Source organism: Maylandia zebra, linkage group LG8 (genome assembly GCF_041146795.1).
Source record: "Maylandia zebra isolate NMK-2024a linkage group LG8, Mzebra_GT3a, whole genome shotgun sequence".
Classification (NCBI taxonomy): Eukaryota; Metazoa; Chordata; class Actinopteri; order Cichliformes; family Cichlidae; genus Maylandia; species Maylandia zebra.
In genome coordinates, this window is record NC_135174.1 from 26,037,800 (window position 1) to 26,055,182 (window position 17,383).

At 39.5% G+C, this 17,383-nt stretch overlaps 1 protein-coding gene across 1 annotated transcript in view; it reads right to left on the reverse strand.

The window, feature by feature from the left end:
- Positions 1 to 17,383, reverse strand: part of myo1d (myosin 1D) — a 118,687-nt gene that overhangs the window by 83,619 nt on the left and 17,685 nt on the right. Inside the window, exons 2-11 of the mRNA XM_004556795.4 lie at positions 15,465 to 15,673; positions 14,780 to 14,873; positions 11,186 to 11,351; positions 10,804 to 10,857; positions 9,478 to 9,573; positions 8,590 to 8,706; positions 7,439 to 7,642; positions 6,936 to 7,081; positions 6,699 to 6,813; positions 6,367 to 6,537 (exon numbers count right to left, since the gene is read on the reverse strand). Of these exons, the coding sequence (XP_004556852.1) occupies positions 6,367 to 6,537; positions 6,699 to 6,813; positions 6,936 to 7,081; positions 7,439 to 7,642; positions 8,590 to 8,706; positions 9,478 to 9,573; positions 10,804 to 10,857; positions 11,186 to 11,351; positions 14,780 to 14,873; positions 15,465 to 15,673 (1,372 nt within the window). The remainder of the gene's footprint in view (positions 1 to 6,366; positions 6,538 to 6,698; positions 6,814 to 6,935; positions 7,082 to 7,438; positions 7,643 to 8,589; positions 8,707 to 9,477; positions 9,574 to 10,803; positions 10,858 to 11,185; positions 11,352 to 14,779; positions 14,874 to 15,464; positions 15,674 to 17,383) is intronic.

The window sequence follows — 17,383 nt, forward strand, 5'->3', positions numbered from 1 at the left end:
TTTGAACATGGCCTTGAATTAAAGCTGAAAGCCCACACTTTAACTGCATGATGAGTGCAGTTTAAATAAGTTCAAATCCCTTGTGGTGTTGCAGTTATATAACACACAAATACATTCATATCCTTCGCATGGAAAACAGAGTTGCTCAGTTGACCTTGGACCTGGCTTTTCTTTATAAAGCAACAGATGACATCTTCATTTTGAATAGAGGCAAACACAATCGCTTATTTTTACACATCCGGTAACTACTCGCAAATATTATTCTTGAGTTTTTCCTCAAGCCGCCAAATAACTATAAAGATCACAGACATACTTAGCCAATGAGGTGATGTTCATTGATTTGTGAATTCTGACTTTGAAGCCTTGACTGCAGCACACTGGCCATCACCGTCTGGACCTTTGGTTCATTTAGAGCTACCATATTTAGATTATTTAGGGCTCCACCCTAAACGATTGGCTAAGGCTAGCAACAGGCTGTACTGCCTGTCACATTACATATCAGATGATTATATTGAATATCATTAAAGGAACTGCAGTCTTGGTGCTGGTTTCATTTTTCAACTCTGGAAGCTGCAGCTTGGTTGAAAGCAATGTTCTCTCTCTTTTGCACAACCTTTAAGCCATTTCGATAATTATCTGGTTCTTTTGTTACTCAGATGTCTGATTTTCCTTGTCTTTTATCGATGGGTAGGTTATCTAGTGTTATTACTTTGTTGGAAACATCTATGTGCTCATGGAATCTATTTTGATGGGAGAGGGAAAGAATACAATAATACCTAGCTCTTGTTTTCATAAAACTGTGCTTCACCCCTTTCATTTCTCTCGCGGAATGTGCACATCTCACTTCCCCTCACATAACAACTCCCAGTCGCTCACATTGCACCTCACTTTCCCTTTCCTCTTCTTTCGGTCTCCCTACATCTTCACACTTTCATCCTGCCAACTTGAGGAGCTCTGAGCTATGAGGTGAGAGTGCTTCTGTTAGTCTTTCAAGGCTGCAGAGCTCGTGTTCTCCTTGAATGCTCAAAACCTTGAACATTTTAAAACTTTCCCAAAAGCTAATTTGCATATGAATGTAGGTTAGGGCATCTGTTTTGAGGTCACAGTAATATACAGTTTCTCTCTTGCTGGCTCTGTTTTTTTCAGTGACCCTGTGTCAGCAATGACAACACTATTTAACTTCTAAAATGTTTCATTTTTTATGACCAAGAAATTCCAAATCCATTCCATACCTGACGGATAACACAGACATACTAACAAAATTCTCATGGGTTAGTTTTTTGGGTTTTTTTACTTTATAAGAGTTTCCAGAAAAACAACTGTGGGCTTGTCATGTGACACTCCATGTGTGGAGTAAAATATACAGCAGTTTGCATATCACAGCTCCTTAACTGCCAAGACAACACGTGACCAAAGACTGTGAGCAAATTTGTCAGCGTTTTTTCAATAATACAGGTATTTAACACTTTAGGTTTAAGTGTGTGTATCCAGCCACCCACCAGCTCCAACATCAGTCAGTACCAAACTAGACATGAAGCCTCCACTTCAATTAAAACGTCACTTCAAGCTCACTGAGTGTCATCATTTTAAAGAGGAACTCTAAAATGATTTGGCATGGTAAATAACATCTATCTCTATTTGTTTTTATCTAAAACATATCTATTGAGGCAAGTAGAGTGCGTTCTAAACATAAGATAAAGCTTTGGCTAATAAACAAAACAAAAAAGCATATTTATACAAAGCCATAAATCCATTTTACATTCCTCAAACACCAAAAAACACTTCCATATATACAGGGAGTGCAGAATTATTAGGCAAATGAGTATTTTGTCCACATCATCCTCTTCATGCATGTTGTCTTACTCCAAGCTGTATAGGCTCGAAAGCCTACTACCAATTAAGCATATTAGGTGATGTGCATCTCTGTAATGAGAAGGAGTGTGGTCTAATGACATCAACACCCTATATCAGGTGTGCATAATTATTAGGCAACGTCCTTTCCTTTGGCAAAATGGGTCAAAAGAAGGACTTGACAGGCTCAGAAAAGTCAAAAATAGTGAGATATCTTGCAGAGGGATGCAGTAGTCTCAAAATTGCAAAGCTTCTGAAGCGTGATCATCGAACAATCAAGCGTTTCATTCAAAATAGTCAACAGGGTCGCAAGAAGCGTGTGGAAAAACCAAGGCGCCAAATAACTGCCCATGAACTGAGAAAAGTCAAGCGTGCAGCTGCCAAGATGCCACTTGCCACCAGTTTGGCCATATTTCAGAGCTGCAACATCACTGGAGTGCCCAAAAGCACAAGGTGCAATACTCAGAGACATGGCCAAGGTAAGAAAGGCTGAAAGATGACCACCACTGAACAAGACACACAAGCTGAAACGTCAAGACTGGGCCAAGAAATATCTCAAGACTGGTTTTTCTAAGGTTTTATGGACTGATGAAATGAGAGTGAGTCTTGATGGGCCAGATGGATGGGCCCGTGGCTGGATTGGTAAAGGGCAGAGAGCTCCAGCCCGACTCAGACGCCAGCAAGGTGGAGGTGGAGTACTGGTTTGGGCTGGTATCATCAAAGATGAGCTTGTGGGGCCTTTTCGGGTTGAGGATGGAGTCAAGCTCAACTCCCAGTCCTACTGCCAGTTTCTGGAAGACACCTTCTTCAAGCAGTGGTACAGGAAGAAGTCTGCATCCTTCAAGAAAAACATGATTTTCATGCAGGACAATGCTCCATCACACGCGTCCAAGTACTCCACAGCGTGGCTGGCAAGAAAGGGTATAAAAGAAGAAAAACTAATGACATGGCCTCCTTGTTCACCTGATCTGAACCCCATTGAGAACCTGTGGTCCATCATCAAATGTGAGATTTACAAGGAGGGAAAACAGTACACCTCTCTGAACAGTGTCTGGGAGGCTGTGGTTGCTGCTGCACGCAATGTTGATGGTGAACAGATCAAAACACTGACAGAATCCATGGATGGCAGGCTTTTGAGTGTCCTTGCAAAGAAAGGTGGCTATATTGGTCGCTGATTTGTTTTTGAATGTCAGAAATGTATATTTGTGAATGTGGAGATGTTATATTGGTTTCACTGGTAAAAATAAATAATTGAAATGGGTATATATTTGTTTTTTGTTAAGTTGCCTAATAATTATGCACAGTAATAGTCACCTGCACACACAGATATCCCCCTAAAATAGCTGAAACTAAAAACAAACTATAAACTACTTCTAAAAACATTCAGCTTTGATATTAATGAGTTTTTTGGGTTCATTGAGAACATGGTTGTTGTTCAATAATAAAATTATTCCTCAAAAATACAACTTGCCTAATAATTCTGCACTCCCTGTAGAATATATGTATAGTTATAAAAAAAATAATTTAACACTAACAGTGCAATATAAATAAAGATGCCTAGGCATGATGACGGTGGCAACCCTAGACTCTAACACAGTCTACGTTATTTAAATAATCCATAGAGCGGCCAAATAGGACAAACATTCAGTGTAACAGTTATAAAATTCTTGTGTAAAGATCAGGTTCATGCAACATTACTCTGATGTCTGCACTGCATAAATAAACAAATAACAGAGAAAAACATTCAGAACTTGAGTCTAAGGAGCTTGGAAAGAAAAGCATCTGGAGCGTCCAAGCTCCTTAGACTACGATGACCTGGATGACTGAGAACCTTTGCAGACATTCAGAACAGGACACATCAGGCCAACACCAGAATGATGATCTGCGTTTTTCATCCTTCATATGGCAAAGTGGCATTTTCTCTTGATGTGCATGTTTTCCTTTTCCAAGTCTCCCATTTTAGTTTCAGTACTACATTGACATAAAACATAGACTCAATAAGACCACAGGTCTGCAAGACGTACATAATTTGTGAACAATTCTAAAAAGTGAGGAATAACCGATTAAAAAAAAAAAAAAAAAGCTACATTCTGCACATATCATGCATGTAGCTTTCTCCTTCTTTTGGGTCAAAAACTTTACCTGGCTGTCACAAAAAGCAAATAAGACTGAATGCAGTGAGATGTCCTGTCTGTCTCTTTGCTGCTGTTTCATTCAGTACTGGGGAAAGCACTGCGAGCCCCCAGGCAAAAAAACTAAAAATATATACAGTATGACAACAGACTGGATCAGACAGACTTGAAGCTTTAAATATGTTATAAACAAAAAGCACTTTTACACTTGTTTCCATGTCATTATTGTTGTTCTTTTGCTGTTTTTCTATAGGGTACATCAAACTTTAACTGAGGACAGCTGAAAAGCTATAGAAATACACTTGAGGGTGCTGCTTACTATTATATTGTGAAGGGGTGCATATAACAGCAGTGTTTTTACTTATATATGTTAAAAATACTGGCGGCTGCTGGTGTTACCTCTCAGCCTCCCAGTACATATAGCTATGGTATCAATTTGAAAATACCACATTGTTTTGTTTTCAAGTTATTGCATTCACAAGATTTCCAAAAAACATGACCTCTGATCTTGAGGTCAAGGTGAGTGAGATTTGAACTTCTCTGAGATTCTCTGCCACAACACCCCATCAGCCTTTTACAGCTAAGAGGTAAAAAGGAGAAGACACTCGCTACACTTCAGTTCATCCACTTTCATGCTCTTGCAATAAGCAGAACATTTAATTTAACTGCTGTTTTTTTTGTTTCAGATCATTCAAAGATCATCTTCTCTGCATTCAATGTTACTTGGAAAGCTCATCTCTTGTGGGGTCTGGACAAATTAACTTTTGAAAAGATGTTAATCTAAATGGTAATACGCACCGTTTATTCCCCCCAAAATGCCCCAGAGATTGACTAAAGGCCCCTACAATTCACTCATTATGGCAATACTGCCTGGCAACATTAACAGCCTCCACATTGTACAGTAGTCCAGACACTGCAGGAGGAAAGTCTCTGGATAATATTTATTCATGCCAATATTGGTTCCAGGAAGTAGCAGCTGGATCACTTTACATTCAAACCCACCACTTCACATGCCTTTCAAAGTCAGAAGTCTGCTACCAGCAGCAGGAGGAGGTCGGAGTGTAGCAGAAGAGTGATGGCGAGGGGAATACTGACTCCAAGATGATAAGAGGGTAAGAGGAATACACCCCACAGTACAATCTTTACCTGATCTTGACTCATCCTGGCTTTATTCACAGTTTCTATGTCACAGTGCACTTCATTCACTTTGAACTATAACAGCAACTGCAGGGTTCACTGCCTACCGTTCACTATTCTTTCTTCACATCACATGGGACTATGCAGCCTTTCAACAGTTTTGACACAGTGACTTACTTTGTAGCCTGTTGCTTTAAGTATTTTGATCCACAGTATGCTGCCCAGAAATATACAGAGATGTTTACCTACCACCTGTCATCATTTATTTTCACTCTATCACCCTCTCCCTCCTCTCTCCTTTTCTTCCTCTCTTTTTCTCTGCATGGCTCCCCTCATGCATTTGTAAATACGCATTCTCCACTACTTATACCAACACAGCAAAGCACCAGCTCCACAAACTCTCATTGGCTGCCAGTGACATCACTTGTGCAAAGTGTTGAGTCAGACTCCAAGAAGCTCTTTCACTGACAGCTGATGCCCCCTTGTGTCCACACAGAAAACTGCAGCCCTAAAAATAAAAACACCTCCTGGATTTGAACACTAATCATCAGCTGCTCCAGACAACCTTTTACATGTTAAACAGCACTAGAAAAAGCTACATACACGCAAACCAGATCTATGACGGCAAGTCACCTTAACCTCATTGTAAGCCATCTGATCTCCCGGAGAAAGCAAAGGATGTTTGCAAATTAAATTGGCTTATGTTTAGTCTAATGGTCTGCACAGACCATTAGAGTGAATTACACTGTAAGCCTGGCTGATTATTAAAGCTAACGGGATCATGTTCAGTCTCTTTCCCCAAGCACTAATCGCTACTGCACAGTGTAATCTGCCCTCTGCTGTTCTCAGGTTACTATAGCCACACAATGCCTCATTAGAAGCAAACAGCCTTGATTTTTTACATCAAAGTTTGCTGAAAAGCGTGTAGTTTTGGATCTAAGGGATAGCAGGAAATTATGAAAAAAATATTTGATTAAACTGTGCTGCAGAAATATTCCCTGTACATATTGCTCTGGATTGAGATGAAAATTACAGCCATCATGTGTTTTTAGATTGATTAATGTGCTATTTTGTTTAATATTTGTCCATAAAATGTCAGAAAGTTGCTGAAATCACAGTCTAAAACATATTTGGGTTACTGAAAGCCAGACAGCAATCAGACTTCTGACCCATTTAAAGGAGAAGCTGCTGAGTTCAAAAAAAGAAGAAGATAGAGACAGCACAGCGCGCACTTCATTTTCCCTACCTTGCGGCTGGTGTAGTGGGCATGCTTAGCCAGCTTCGTATTGAGTCCTTGCAGAAAAACCTCATCAGTGACTTTGCCCACATTCATACAGGCTTCATCCAGCACAGCAAAGATGCCCTTATGCTGCTGTTCCACCAGGTCAACAATGATCTGGTTATTGAAGTAATCAATCTAATAAAGGAAACAAAGGAGTAAAAGTAACCATGATGAAACGAAAATATACAAGCAGGCAAATTAAATACCATATGATGATGTACGAAAGGATCTTAAATGAAAACTACTTGATAAAACATGTTAATGATCACTGAAAAGTTAGAGTATTTTCTTCTTACGTGTTTCCAGGGGATGCCTTCCCTCTGATACTCATCCTGTTCCTGCTTTAGCACCAGCTGGATGAAGAGCTGCTGCAACTTTTCATTACAGTAGTTGATGCAGAACTGTTCAAAGCTGCAGCATAAAGAATAGTAACATTAAATGCAATGTGTTTTACAACAAGATACAAAGACAAATGTATTGGAAATTCTCCTTTTTTTAAAATATTTTATTTAATTATTCTTTCTTATACAGACCTGTTGTTCTGGAAAATCTCAAATCCATAGATGTCCAGAACCCCGATGACAGTGTTTTTCCCGTGGATTTTGGCGTCATAGTTCCTCACCTCAATGATGTCATTGATGCGACTCACAATCCAGCAGAACAAGCGCTCATACATGGCCTGTGGACGACAAAATCGCAGCGTGAATTGTTTGTTTTGGACTCCTTGGCAGCTTGCTGGTGAGCAAGTGCCTTGCTCATGGGCACAAGATCACCCAGTGTGCAATTAACAGTTAGAGAAGTTAAATGTCAAAATATATGAGTCACAACCCACAGTGCTGGTCCTGCAATTGCCCACAAACATTACATCCTCCACAGTCTCCAGCCTCTGTCTCGAGTCATAACACTGTGACTCATGCAAGTGTGAATCAGTGTGAACAGCAGTAGAAATATCACCAAGCACTGAGCAAAATATCACAGCCCTACAGGTGCTGGCCCACAGGCCACCGTGAACATATCGAGTATTCACAGCAATAACCTTGGCTAGCGCGTCCCGCCCGTAGTTGGCCTCTTGTGTTGTGTGCTGTTTTTCAATGACATCCCGTCCCGTGGCTACCGTGCGATAAAGCAACGCCTTCTCCACGTTTTCCTCCTTGGTGGACAGCAGCTCCCTGATCACAGACACCAGCTTTGTGTTCTCTATCAGGGTCACATCACCGTCCACTCCAAATGTCAAATTTCCCTAAAATATAGAACAAAGACAATGGCTTAGTATTTATGGCATGAAATACTAAAGTAAAACGTCTACGCTACGTGAGAAATTTAACTTAAATGAGGAACATATTCTGCTTAACCCAACTAAACTTTAATAACGTTGTGGTGCTCGTCTTTTAACGACCACTAAACTGAAATAATTTTCAGGAATTTGCTTTGAATAAACAGACATAAAAATCATAAAACAAAGCATAAACAACATTTTAGAAGTGTAAATATGATCTGATTATGCGACAAACACTATATACAGTAACAAAAATAAATAAAAATTCTCATTCACCCCACACAAATCAGCCACATCAACAAAACCACTGTCAGGTGCACTGAATAACTCATCGTCTCGTTCCTTATCAATCTTCAGGGGAATTCTTGGCTCCGTGTATTCACGTCTAACTCACATACCACCCACTTGAACACTGATCTAGCCTTAAGGAACCTCTCCCTGACTGGACTGGCCTCCCACAGCAGTACAATGCACCCCACTACACTAGAGATTTTATTTAGGAACACCATAAAGGTCCTAAGTCTTGACCCATCCTCCAAAACTCCACAGATCCCAATCTGATGGAGCACCTGCAAGATCTGCAGGACCCAGGCAACCTCCTACCAACCCCAGAGGCCAATATTAGGTGCGTCGCTTTAGTATTGGGGCTGGACATTTAATAATTCTTCTGATTTATCCCAAGTAATAATAAAAGTAATAAGAGTTTGTACTCTGGGACATCTAAGGAGCTTGGAAATTAAAGTGAGTGGACTTCTTTAAGTTTCTTGAAGATGCTTCACCTCTCATCCAAGAAGCTTCTTCAGTTCTAAGAGAAGTTTCCATGACCTGGATGACTGAGAACCTTCACAGACATACACTGGGACACAGCTGGCAAAAGAAATAAGCAGAGTTGTCGTATTACTGGGCATTACCAGATGCAGGATGGTTGCCAGGATCTTGTAAACAGTCTGAATCTCATCCCCTGTGAAACCGATCACTTTCATGGCATCAGCTACAGCTTTGAAATCAGCACCATCGTTGATGCAAGACTGGAGAGAAGAAGGAGAGACACTGAAAGCGGATCAAAACAAATAACTGGAAGGAAACAGGAAACAATCAGCAAAGCCTGAGTAACATCTTTTCAACATTTATCCCCCTTAATGGTTCAATGGAACAAATACAGATGTTAGTATACAATGTTACAGTTTACAATGTTTTTCTGTTTAGTCTTTGTGCTTTCTCCTTTCTCTTCTAATCAATCGAGTCAGGATATCACGTGTTAATTAAATAACAAACCAGCTCTTAGCTGAGATGCTTTCCTATAAAAACAGGAGTCGCTGAGGCGAACTGTGTACAAACCGCCACCTCGGCTGTGTGGTGGTGTTTTGTTCCATGACGTCAGGCAATTTGTTGCTGTCAAGTGGTTTTGTTCCTACTCATTAAGCTCAGGCAAAGATGGCAACACACAGCAGAAGTCTGAATTAAAACATATCTCAAGAGACCACAGTGAATTTAATGCACCGTGACTTTGAATTGTTAATCAATGAAATTATTTTTTCCACTTGTGCTCCAAATATGGGAGTTACGTGGTTTGTTTCAAAAAAGCCTATAAACTGTGGTCAGGACAGACACATCTGCAAATCGTGTGCTTGATTGTATTTATCCCAGTGCAAACAAACTTACTGTCACGCTGACATTCTTTTAGGGGTTTTCATGCTTTGCCAGTTCTATAAACACATCTTAATAGTTTAATTTTTTAAAAACAAAACCACAACAAAGTTCATATGTGAATTGCAATGTATATAAATTGCCTAGATTACCTTAAGCTGGCCTCCAACTTTGATGAAATTGTATGCTTTTGGGTCCTTCTGGATGTGAAGCGAGCGTAAAAGGGAATCTGGAGCTCCTCTGAGTAGCTAGTGAAGGATAACAAAGAAAATACTTTGTTGTTTTTAATGCTGTTGACTGAAACTTTGCACGTGTTAATCATATAGAACAGAAATATGCTGCAGCCTGAGCCATTAGCATGCCAATCTTAAGTTAAGCCATTTAGGAAAAGGAAAAAGAAAAGATGTTTACTCCGTGGAATTTTTCCCAAGTTCAGGAAATTGTCTAAATGATACCCTTAACTAAAAATGTTTGCTTTTCTGGTTCAAATAGCAGACCTATTAGTATGCTCCTCATGCTCAGCAAGCAATAAACAAACAAACAAAAACATATAAAACAACCTAGAGTGCAGAACAGGGCAGCCGGACTAGTTCTGCACTGCTCCTACCAATTTGCACGAGATGCATAAACAATTATCTGGACTTACCGATAACTTAAAGGCACAGCTTTTGTTATATATACACACAAAGGTATCATGAAATCTAGGCCACATTTGTTTTGTGATAAGAAAAGTGTTTGAGTATCTGAAACAGGTTGCCAAACATCAAACAAAGAAAGAGTTTCATTTGACAAGTTTCTACGGCAACGGTTGTGGAGTTTATCTCAATGAGTACTGCAACTATTTAATTTCCGGAATTTCTTTACCTGGATTTCTTTACCAACACAGATTGCCACTATTGTTTCTATGCTCTTTGATATTAGCGGAATATTAGTGTTGTTTTGAAACATGTTCATGTATATTTTTAAAATGGAATCCAGGAAGAGTAGCTGTGCTCTGTGTTACAGCCAATGGGGGTTCCTAATAAATAAACAAATAAATTCAACATCAAACAACCTCAACTCACTATCCTCCCACATTTGGAAACAAAAGGTCTTTTGACTCAGAAATGCTGCAGGGATTCAGAATCCTGCTGCTGAGTCTGTATTTTGCATATTAAAAAGGGGACCCTGTGGAGCTTTTCTAAAAATAAACTAAAATTGTGTTTTCATCCAGATTTCCCTGCCAAAATGTGTTGTCTGTCTTCAAGGTCCAGCTAACATATTTACAGACTGTTTTCATCAGTGTTTACTAGGTTGCAGTTTACTTTGATTGCACTCAGTAGTGTTTATTGTTGCACTACTGCTCACTGTTGATCACTGAATTAATGAGACACCGCTGCATTTGCATTCATGTGAATCCATATGTGCATGCACAGGGAACCTTTAACAAACAACCTTAATGATTACATGCAAATAAACACAGGTGCGCACATATTTACCTGGTAGAACGAATGAAAGCTCCTCTCGCCTTCCTGCTGGAAAATTACCCTGGACTGTTTGGAAAATGAACAAAACGTGTGTCACATAATGCTCGAAGCCTTGTCAACCAAGAAAAAACAAAATCTGTAACTATCACTGCATGATTTTGCTTTATAAACATATAAAAATAATATGGTAGGGTTAGGATGTCAGGCAGTCACTCTGGAATTACACAAACAGAAAGAACAGACAGAGACCGCTTGGAACAATGTGCTCGGCAACTACTGTAACAAACTCCAGGCACCTTCATTTTAATGCTGAAAACTTTTGCACATGTACTTAAAATATTTTAGAATCGTCATGCACTAATCAAACAAAGTCTTTACCAAATGCAATGCATACCTTCTCCAGCAGGTAGTTGTTAATATGGCCTCCGATGGGATCCCCCTTGAAGTCAAAATTAATGTCCATGTATTTGCCAAAGCGGCTGGAGTTGTCATTACGGTTGGTTTTGGCATTGCCGAAGGCCTCCAACACGCAGTTTGATTTCAGCAACATGTTCTTTACTCTGTGGGACGGCATCATGATATTAGAAGTTAAGTGGCTGATTATAGAGGACCTAGTATGTATATTAGTTACCATGGTTATGTAGCCATTATTTCAACAGCTGATGTTTGTGTGTGTGTATATGTCAGAGGTAATATAAGTACAGACATTCTCCACTTAAGCAGAAGCTCAGATAGTTGTGTCAAAAAACACTTTTTACTCAAACTAAAAGTGTAAAAGTACAGGCTCTGAAATGTACTTGAAGTAAAAAGTAGCTCTTTGAGGGCATTTTCAAGCCATCTGAATCTCATGTTATACTAATATACTAATAAAATAATATTAATGGGAGAGAATACACAGTTTGTTTCAACCTAAATTCTCATTCTTATAAATCCACACAGCCTGAAGCTTGTGCAGGATGCAAGCAGAGAAAAACAAAGGAAAAATTTTTTAAAGGCACCGGTCTGCATGATGGATAGGTGACTAAAGAGAAAAGTGAGGTTAAAGTGGGATTTGATAGGCAGGGGAATCCTAGTGGTGCAGCATGGGGGGAAAGAATCCCTTAGACACTATAAAGCTGAAAATACAGACACAATTCTGTGAGCAACTCTAATCAGCTTCATCATTTTAAATTCAAATTTATGTCTGCTACCCTTTATGTAATCTAACACTGACCATGAACATCACAGCCACTCTGCACCAGTGCAACATCATCCATTCACCACAGTAATGCAAATTAACCTGCTTAAACCTGCTTAACCTGGACTAACCTATATTTAACCGCTGAGTAGGGATGGGTACCGGTGTCCGGTGCCATGATGGCACCGGTTCTGACATAAACGGTAGTAACCAGACCGAAAAGCAGCGCACATTTCGGTGCTTTATTTCGGTGCTTTTTTTTCCTGAGCTGTGATACACTTTAGATTCTAGCCAATCATTTTACGTTTCCGAGGATCGTAGGCGGGGCCAGGTACGTACGTTCTGTTAGAGCAGAGCTACAGATTAAAAATGTCCAAGGCGAAGCGGTCAAAAGTCTGGCTGTACTTCATAGCAAAATATGCAAACTCAGCAGCCTGCAACAAGTGCTTTAAGCTGATACTGTGATACTGTCAAAGGAGCTAACACCTCGAATCCGATGAAACACCTGGCGACGCGTAGCGTTTTTTTTAAAAGCCCAGAAATGCGCCGTATTTGATAGCTTGCTGCGAGACCTCACACCGAGCACATCTACTGCGGGTGGGTTGCCTGTTATGCAACATCCCCCAAAAACACGAAGAGGAGAGTCCTGGCCCCTAGCCCTGCCAGTGTAGCAGAAATGATGACGGATGATGGTGGCAGCAGCCGTTCTTCTCTGCGTGAGTAGCTAATTTACGTTGAGTAGGCTAACCACGTTATTACATTAATGCATGTAAGGTGAACTAGCAAACATCATCATAGCTACATGCTGTCCTCTTGTTTGATGGCAGATACTCCCTTCACCCTGGCTAAAAAGGCTAAAATGACCAAAGAAAAAGTGGAAAACAGTTAAACATGAGAGGTTTAGGACAAAGTTTGTGTTTTTTCCATTGTTTAAGCACTGCTTCCAGCCAAGAGTGATACCATATATGCCCCATAGCTGCAGAAAAGGCTAACATTGTTATATTTTTACAAAAAACAGCTGAACATGAGAGGTTTTTGGACCAATTTTGTGTTCTCCATTCTTTAAGCACCGGTTTGAGCACCGGCACCGTTTCAAAAGTACCGATTTGGCACCGGTATCGGATAAAACCTAAACGATACCCATCCCTACTGCTGAGTATTTTCATACAACCTTTAAATAAAAAATAAAGTTAGTATACTTTAATTTCACTTACAGGATGTTTCACAATATGAAAAACAAAACGCATGACATCAAAAGCGTATCGTGCACAGATCTGATATTAACAAGCCCTAAAATAACTGAGGACATGACATAAGCTTGAAATTTCCAGTTTATCAAATGTCACTGAGCAATCTATAACCTGCCGCCTTCTTCTCTGAGTAAACATATCAATCAAAAATCCCACTCTGGATCGTTCAGGCCCACTGTAACCCCTGAGTACAGTTCTATAAATAATACATAAATAAGGTTTTTTGTTGGTGTATCTTGTGATGGATACACCAATAGGATTGTTTTACGTTTTACTGTTGAAATATTAAGTCTGTGCTTGAATCTGTATGGAAGTGAAAGGAGATATGACACATATGGTCATTTCAAGCTAAAAGCTTCAGCTGTGAGAAAAAAAAAGTCCCGCCCACCTGCTGTCAAAGCACCTGTTTGCGAGGGATAGCCAGTTAGAAAGAAGTCAACTTAAAAAGAGGGCAAACAGCCGCCAAGTTCAGCCAATTTAAAAACAGTGACTCATACGGTCTAGTATGTGGATCGAGAGATAAACAGGTAATTTATATGGGACATACATAAACACAGCCAACAACTTTAAACACTATGTGTACACAGTAACTTACTTTAGTGCCTTTTTGATAAAGACTGTATACATACGAAGCACATCCTGTCCACATACATTTCCTTTAGAATATCATTAGTATGTGAGTACGCAGTCAAACTCCTTCTACCCATCTACAATTTGTTATTTTCTAAATATCCTTTATATAATCAAATACTATACTCTTCTATACTCAAGGGTTTTAAAGCATTGGCTAATTATACCATCCTGTACTGAAATGTAATGAAGTAAACCACCAGCTGCTGTAACCTCAGCGATAAATAGAAAGCACAATTCTAAACTTTGCTCTGTGAGCAAAGAATTTTATGGATTTCAAAATGTTTATTCGTGCATAAAGTTTTAGTGTCTCCGCATTTGTCAGCACTTTGTATTCACCACCTAAATGGTTGACCGTCAAGGCTTTTCCAGCTTTTTCCCTTGACCTACATTTCGTGGACTTTGCATCAAAGCTGCTCTACTTTCTTATTATCTTGATGATTTTAAGAGACTGAAATAAAATCCGACTGTAATGTGATGCAACGACTTCTTTTTGCACAGTAACAGCTCACACCTATTCACTTATCAGTGGCTTTGACTAAGCTTAGCTGAGCTGTAACTATATCCCACTATGATCTAAAAGCCTCTGACCACTTGCTGATTTACTTCTAAAATTAAAGACTGACTTATTTTTAGCAACAAAACCTGTGATAAGACCTGCGAGTAGTCATCATTGCACTGGGACCGACACAAAGAATGAAGAGTTAAATCCTGTTTACTCAGAAATGTGTTGTGAGACCGTTTACACCTTCTATTAAAACATACGCGCCTGGTTGTTTTTGTTCAATAACCATAACACTGATTATGTGATAAGCTTTCTGCCCACAGAAGTGGTGATGCATAACAACTGGAACTCACAAGAAAACAACTTCCTTTCTGGTAATATTCACCATGTGTTTATGTGCTGACAGTGTCCATAAGAGCTGCTCACCTTTCAACTTCAGCCCTCTGATTAGGATTGGTAATAGCAGCAATGTATTGCATTATATACTTGCTGGCTTCAGTTTTTCCTGCTCCACTTTCCCCTGAAACAAAAAACAAAACAAAACAGTTTAATAGCGGGTTTTTTTTTTTTAAAATAACCATAAATCATGTTGGCATCTATAATTTTGTGGTGTGTTGCATGCTCTGCAAATTTAACCAACAAAATGCAAGTGGTTTAAAATGCTGAATATTTTAAACAGACACGAGTTGAGACGTCCATGCTGGTGAGACCCATAAACAAATCCTGAGCTGCAGTTTTTGTTTTATATTCATGTTATGCACAAAACTATTTAATTCCACATTAATTATTTTTTTATTTTACAAATAATATTTGCCCGAACCACATGACAGAATGCACTCATGGCGTGATCTCAGGATCTGAGGGTCTTATTTCCCTCTCTGACCACTAAGTGGTGCTTCATCCTCTCTGCACTCACCCAGCTTGTGACCACATGAAACACTTGTTTTGGACTAATCATAATCATCATTTTCAGCTGAATTGAGAAGACAAAACATCTGAGTCATCAGAAGACAATGTGTGAAGTCAACAGCACAAAAAGAGTTTCAACAAATGCTTTGTAGATGTAAAGGTGTCTTTTGTCTGGTCTGTGCAGGGGGGCTTCTCGTGATACCTGAGATGACAATGCAAGTGTCTTTGTTCCTCCTCTTCATGGCTTTGTAAGCAGCATCAGCAATGGCAAACAGGTGTGGCGGCCTCTCGTAGAGCTCACGGCCCTTGTACTGTTCTATGACGTCCCGGCTGTATATGTTCATGGCACGGTAAGGGTTGACAGACACCACCACCTCGCCGATGTAGGTGTAGATCCTCCCCTTCTCAAACCTGAAGAATATAAAAAAATGATTTTTTTATTGATAATCACAACCAACAAGATTAGACTGATAGCCTGGCAATGATTTCAATGATTTTCATTGAAATAATAAAGATTAACAAAACTTTTTTTGGAAACATATGTTAAAAAAAACAAAACAAAACTACAATGCAATGCCTTTACTATTCAAAATGCATAGTTTCCATGTATTTAGAAGATATAATTCTTATATTTTTTATACAGCTCATTTACTGTATTACTCTAGAGTTCTGTATAGTCTAATATCAGACACCAGAAACCACAAAAAGCATTATAATTACAACACTGCAGAATCACAATGCTGACACAATTGCAACACTTGTCAACATCGCCCTTTTACAAATCAGTCACACCACATTTTAGACCTCTACAGATTACATTTTCACCAATTACAATAGCAGAAAGGCATTTATGAAATATGAACAAACTGTGACACCAGCTTAAGGTTTCCTATCTTGCTTTATTTGCATGTTACAATATCATGCTGCAGATGTTATTAGCGTGCTCTGTGTTAGACGCTGTTTTGAATGTATCTGTTGTTATGAAGGTTAATATCAATAAGGAAGCTGTTTAAATAATAACTGATGGCTTATGGAGAAGGGTTGGGTTAAATCATTGTGAACCAGCAAAGCACTATTAACAGATATTCCAGTGTATTTTGGGGAAGTCTTTGTATATAGTATGTTTTTCTAAGTTTTCTAAAGAGACATCCCCAGATTTCTGTGGAAGCACCCAACAGGTCTGATGTTTTCCCTAATCCACATCCCACCCCTTTGGGATGAACCGCTGACCAATCTGACCAGATTGGAGCATATCCAGCCACAGGAGTAAATTAGGTTTTTTCTTCTTCAGTTTAAAAAAAACAAGCAAAATAGCTGCCAAACATATAATAGTTCATGTTAAAGTTGCTCTACCTCTGGCTACCTTTCCCGCGCTCTAACTTTCTGTGCCCTTTTCTTTCACCCACACAATCTTTCTCTCCCTCTCCTGGCTTTTCCCTCTCCCTGAAGCCGCCTGCCTGACTTCCTTCCTCTCCAAAATGGACTAGGATGCCAGTTTCTCTCCACAGAAGAATGGTCTCTTTCTCCACAGCTGCCAAACCTCTGCTGCTGCATTTGCAAACAACCCTAAAAGCATATTATGACTGCTGAGTCAGACGATGAGAGAGGTTAAGTAGTCCTCAACACTTCGATATTGCTGCACATGAACACATTTGTCAATATAAAAGTCTTTGAGCATCATCCCAAATTGCTGATGGGTGTCCAAGACTCTCATTTTGTTTATCAGCATATTTAAAAGGAGATAAGCCTCAGCCCTGTTAATCTATTTTATGCGCCCTAAAATGGCCTCTGTGTGACATTTGGATTCAAGATGATCGTAAACCAACCTTCCAGTGCAGGAAATTGGCTCTATTAAAAAAAAAAGGAAAAGTTTCCATCAGATTAGATTTATCTTTCATCAGTTGCAGTGTCCCATGGAAATAGAAACGAAATACTGGTTTATGGTCATATCTCTAGACCCAAAGAAGCACAAGTACTAAGAAAACAGGAAACAAGAGAACAGAAAATTCTAAGAATGTAAAACAGCAAGGCACACACTCAGATTAGCTCATTCCTGTGTTTAGATTGACTGACACAGTGTCATAGGTGGCAATGACATACCACACACACGTGTCCTGAAAG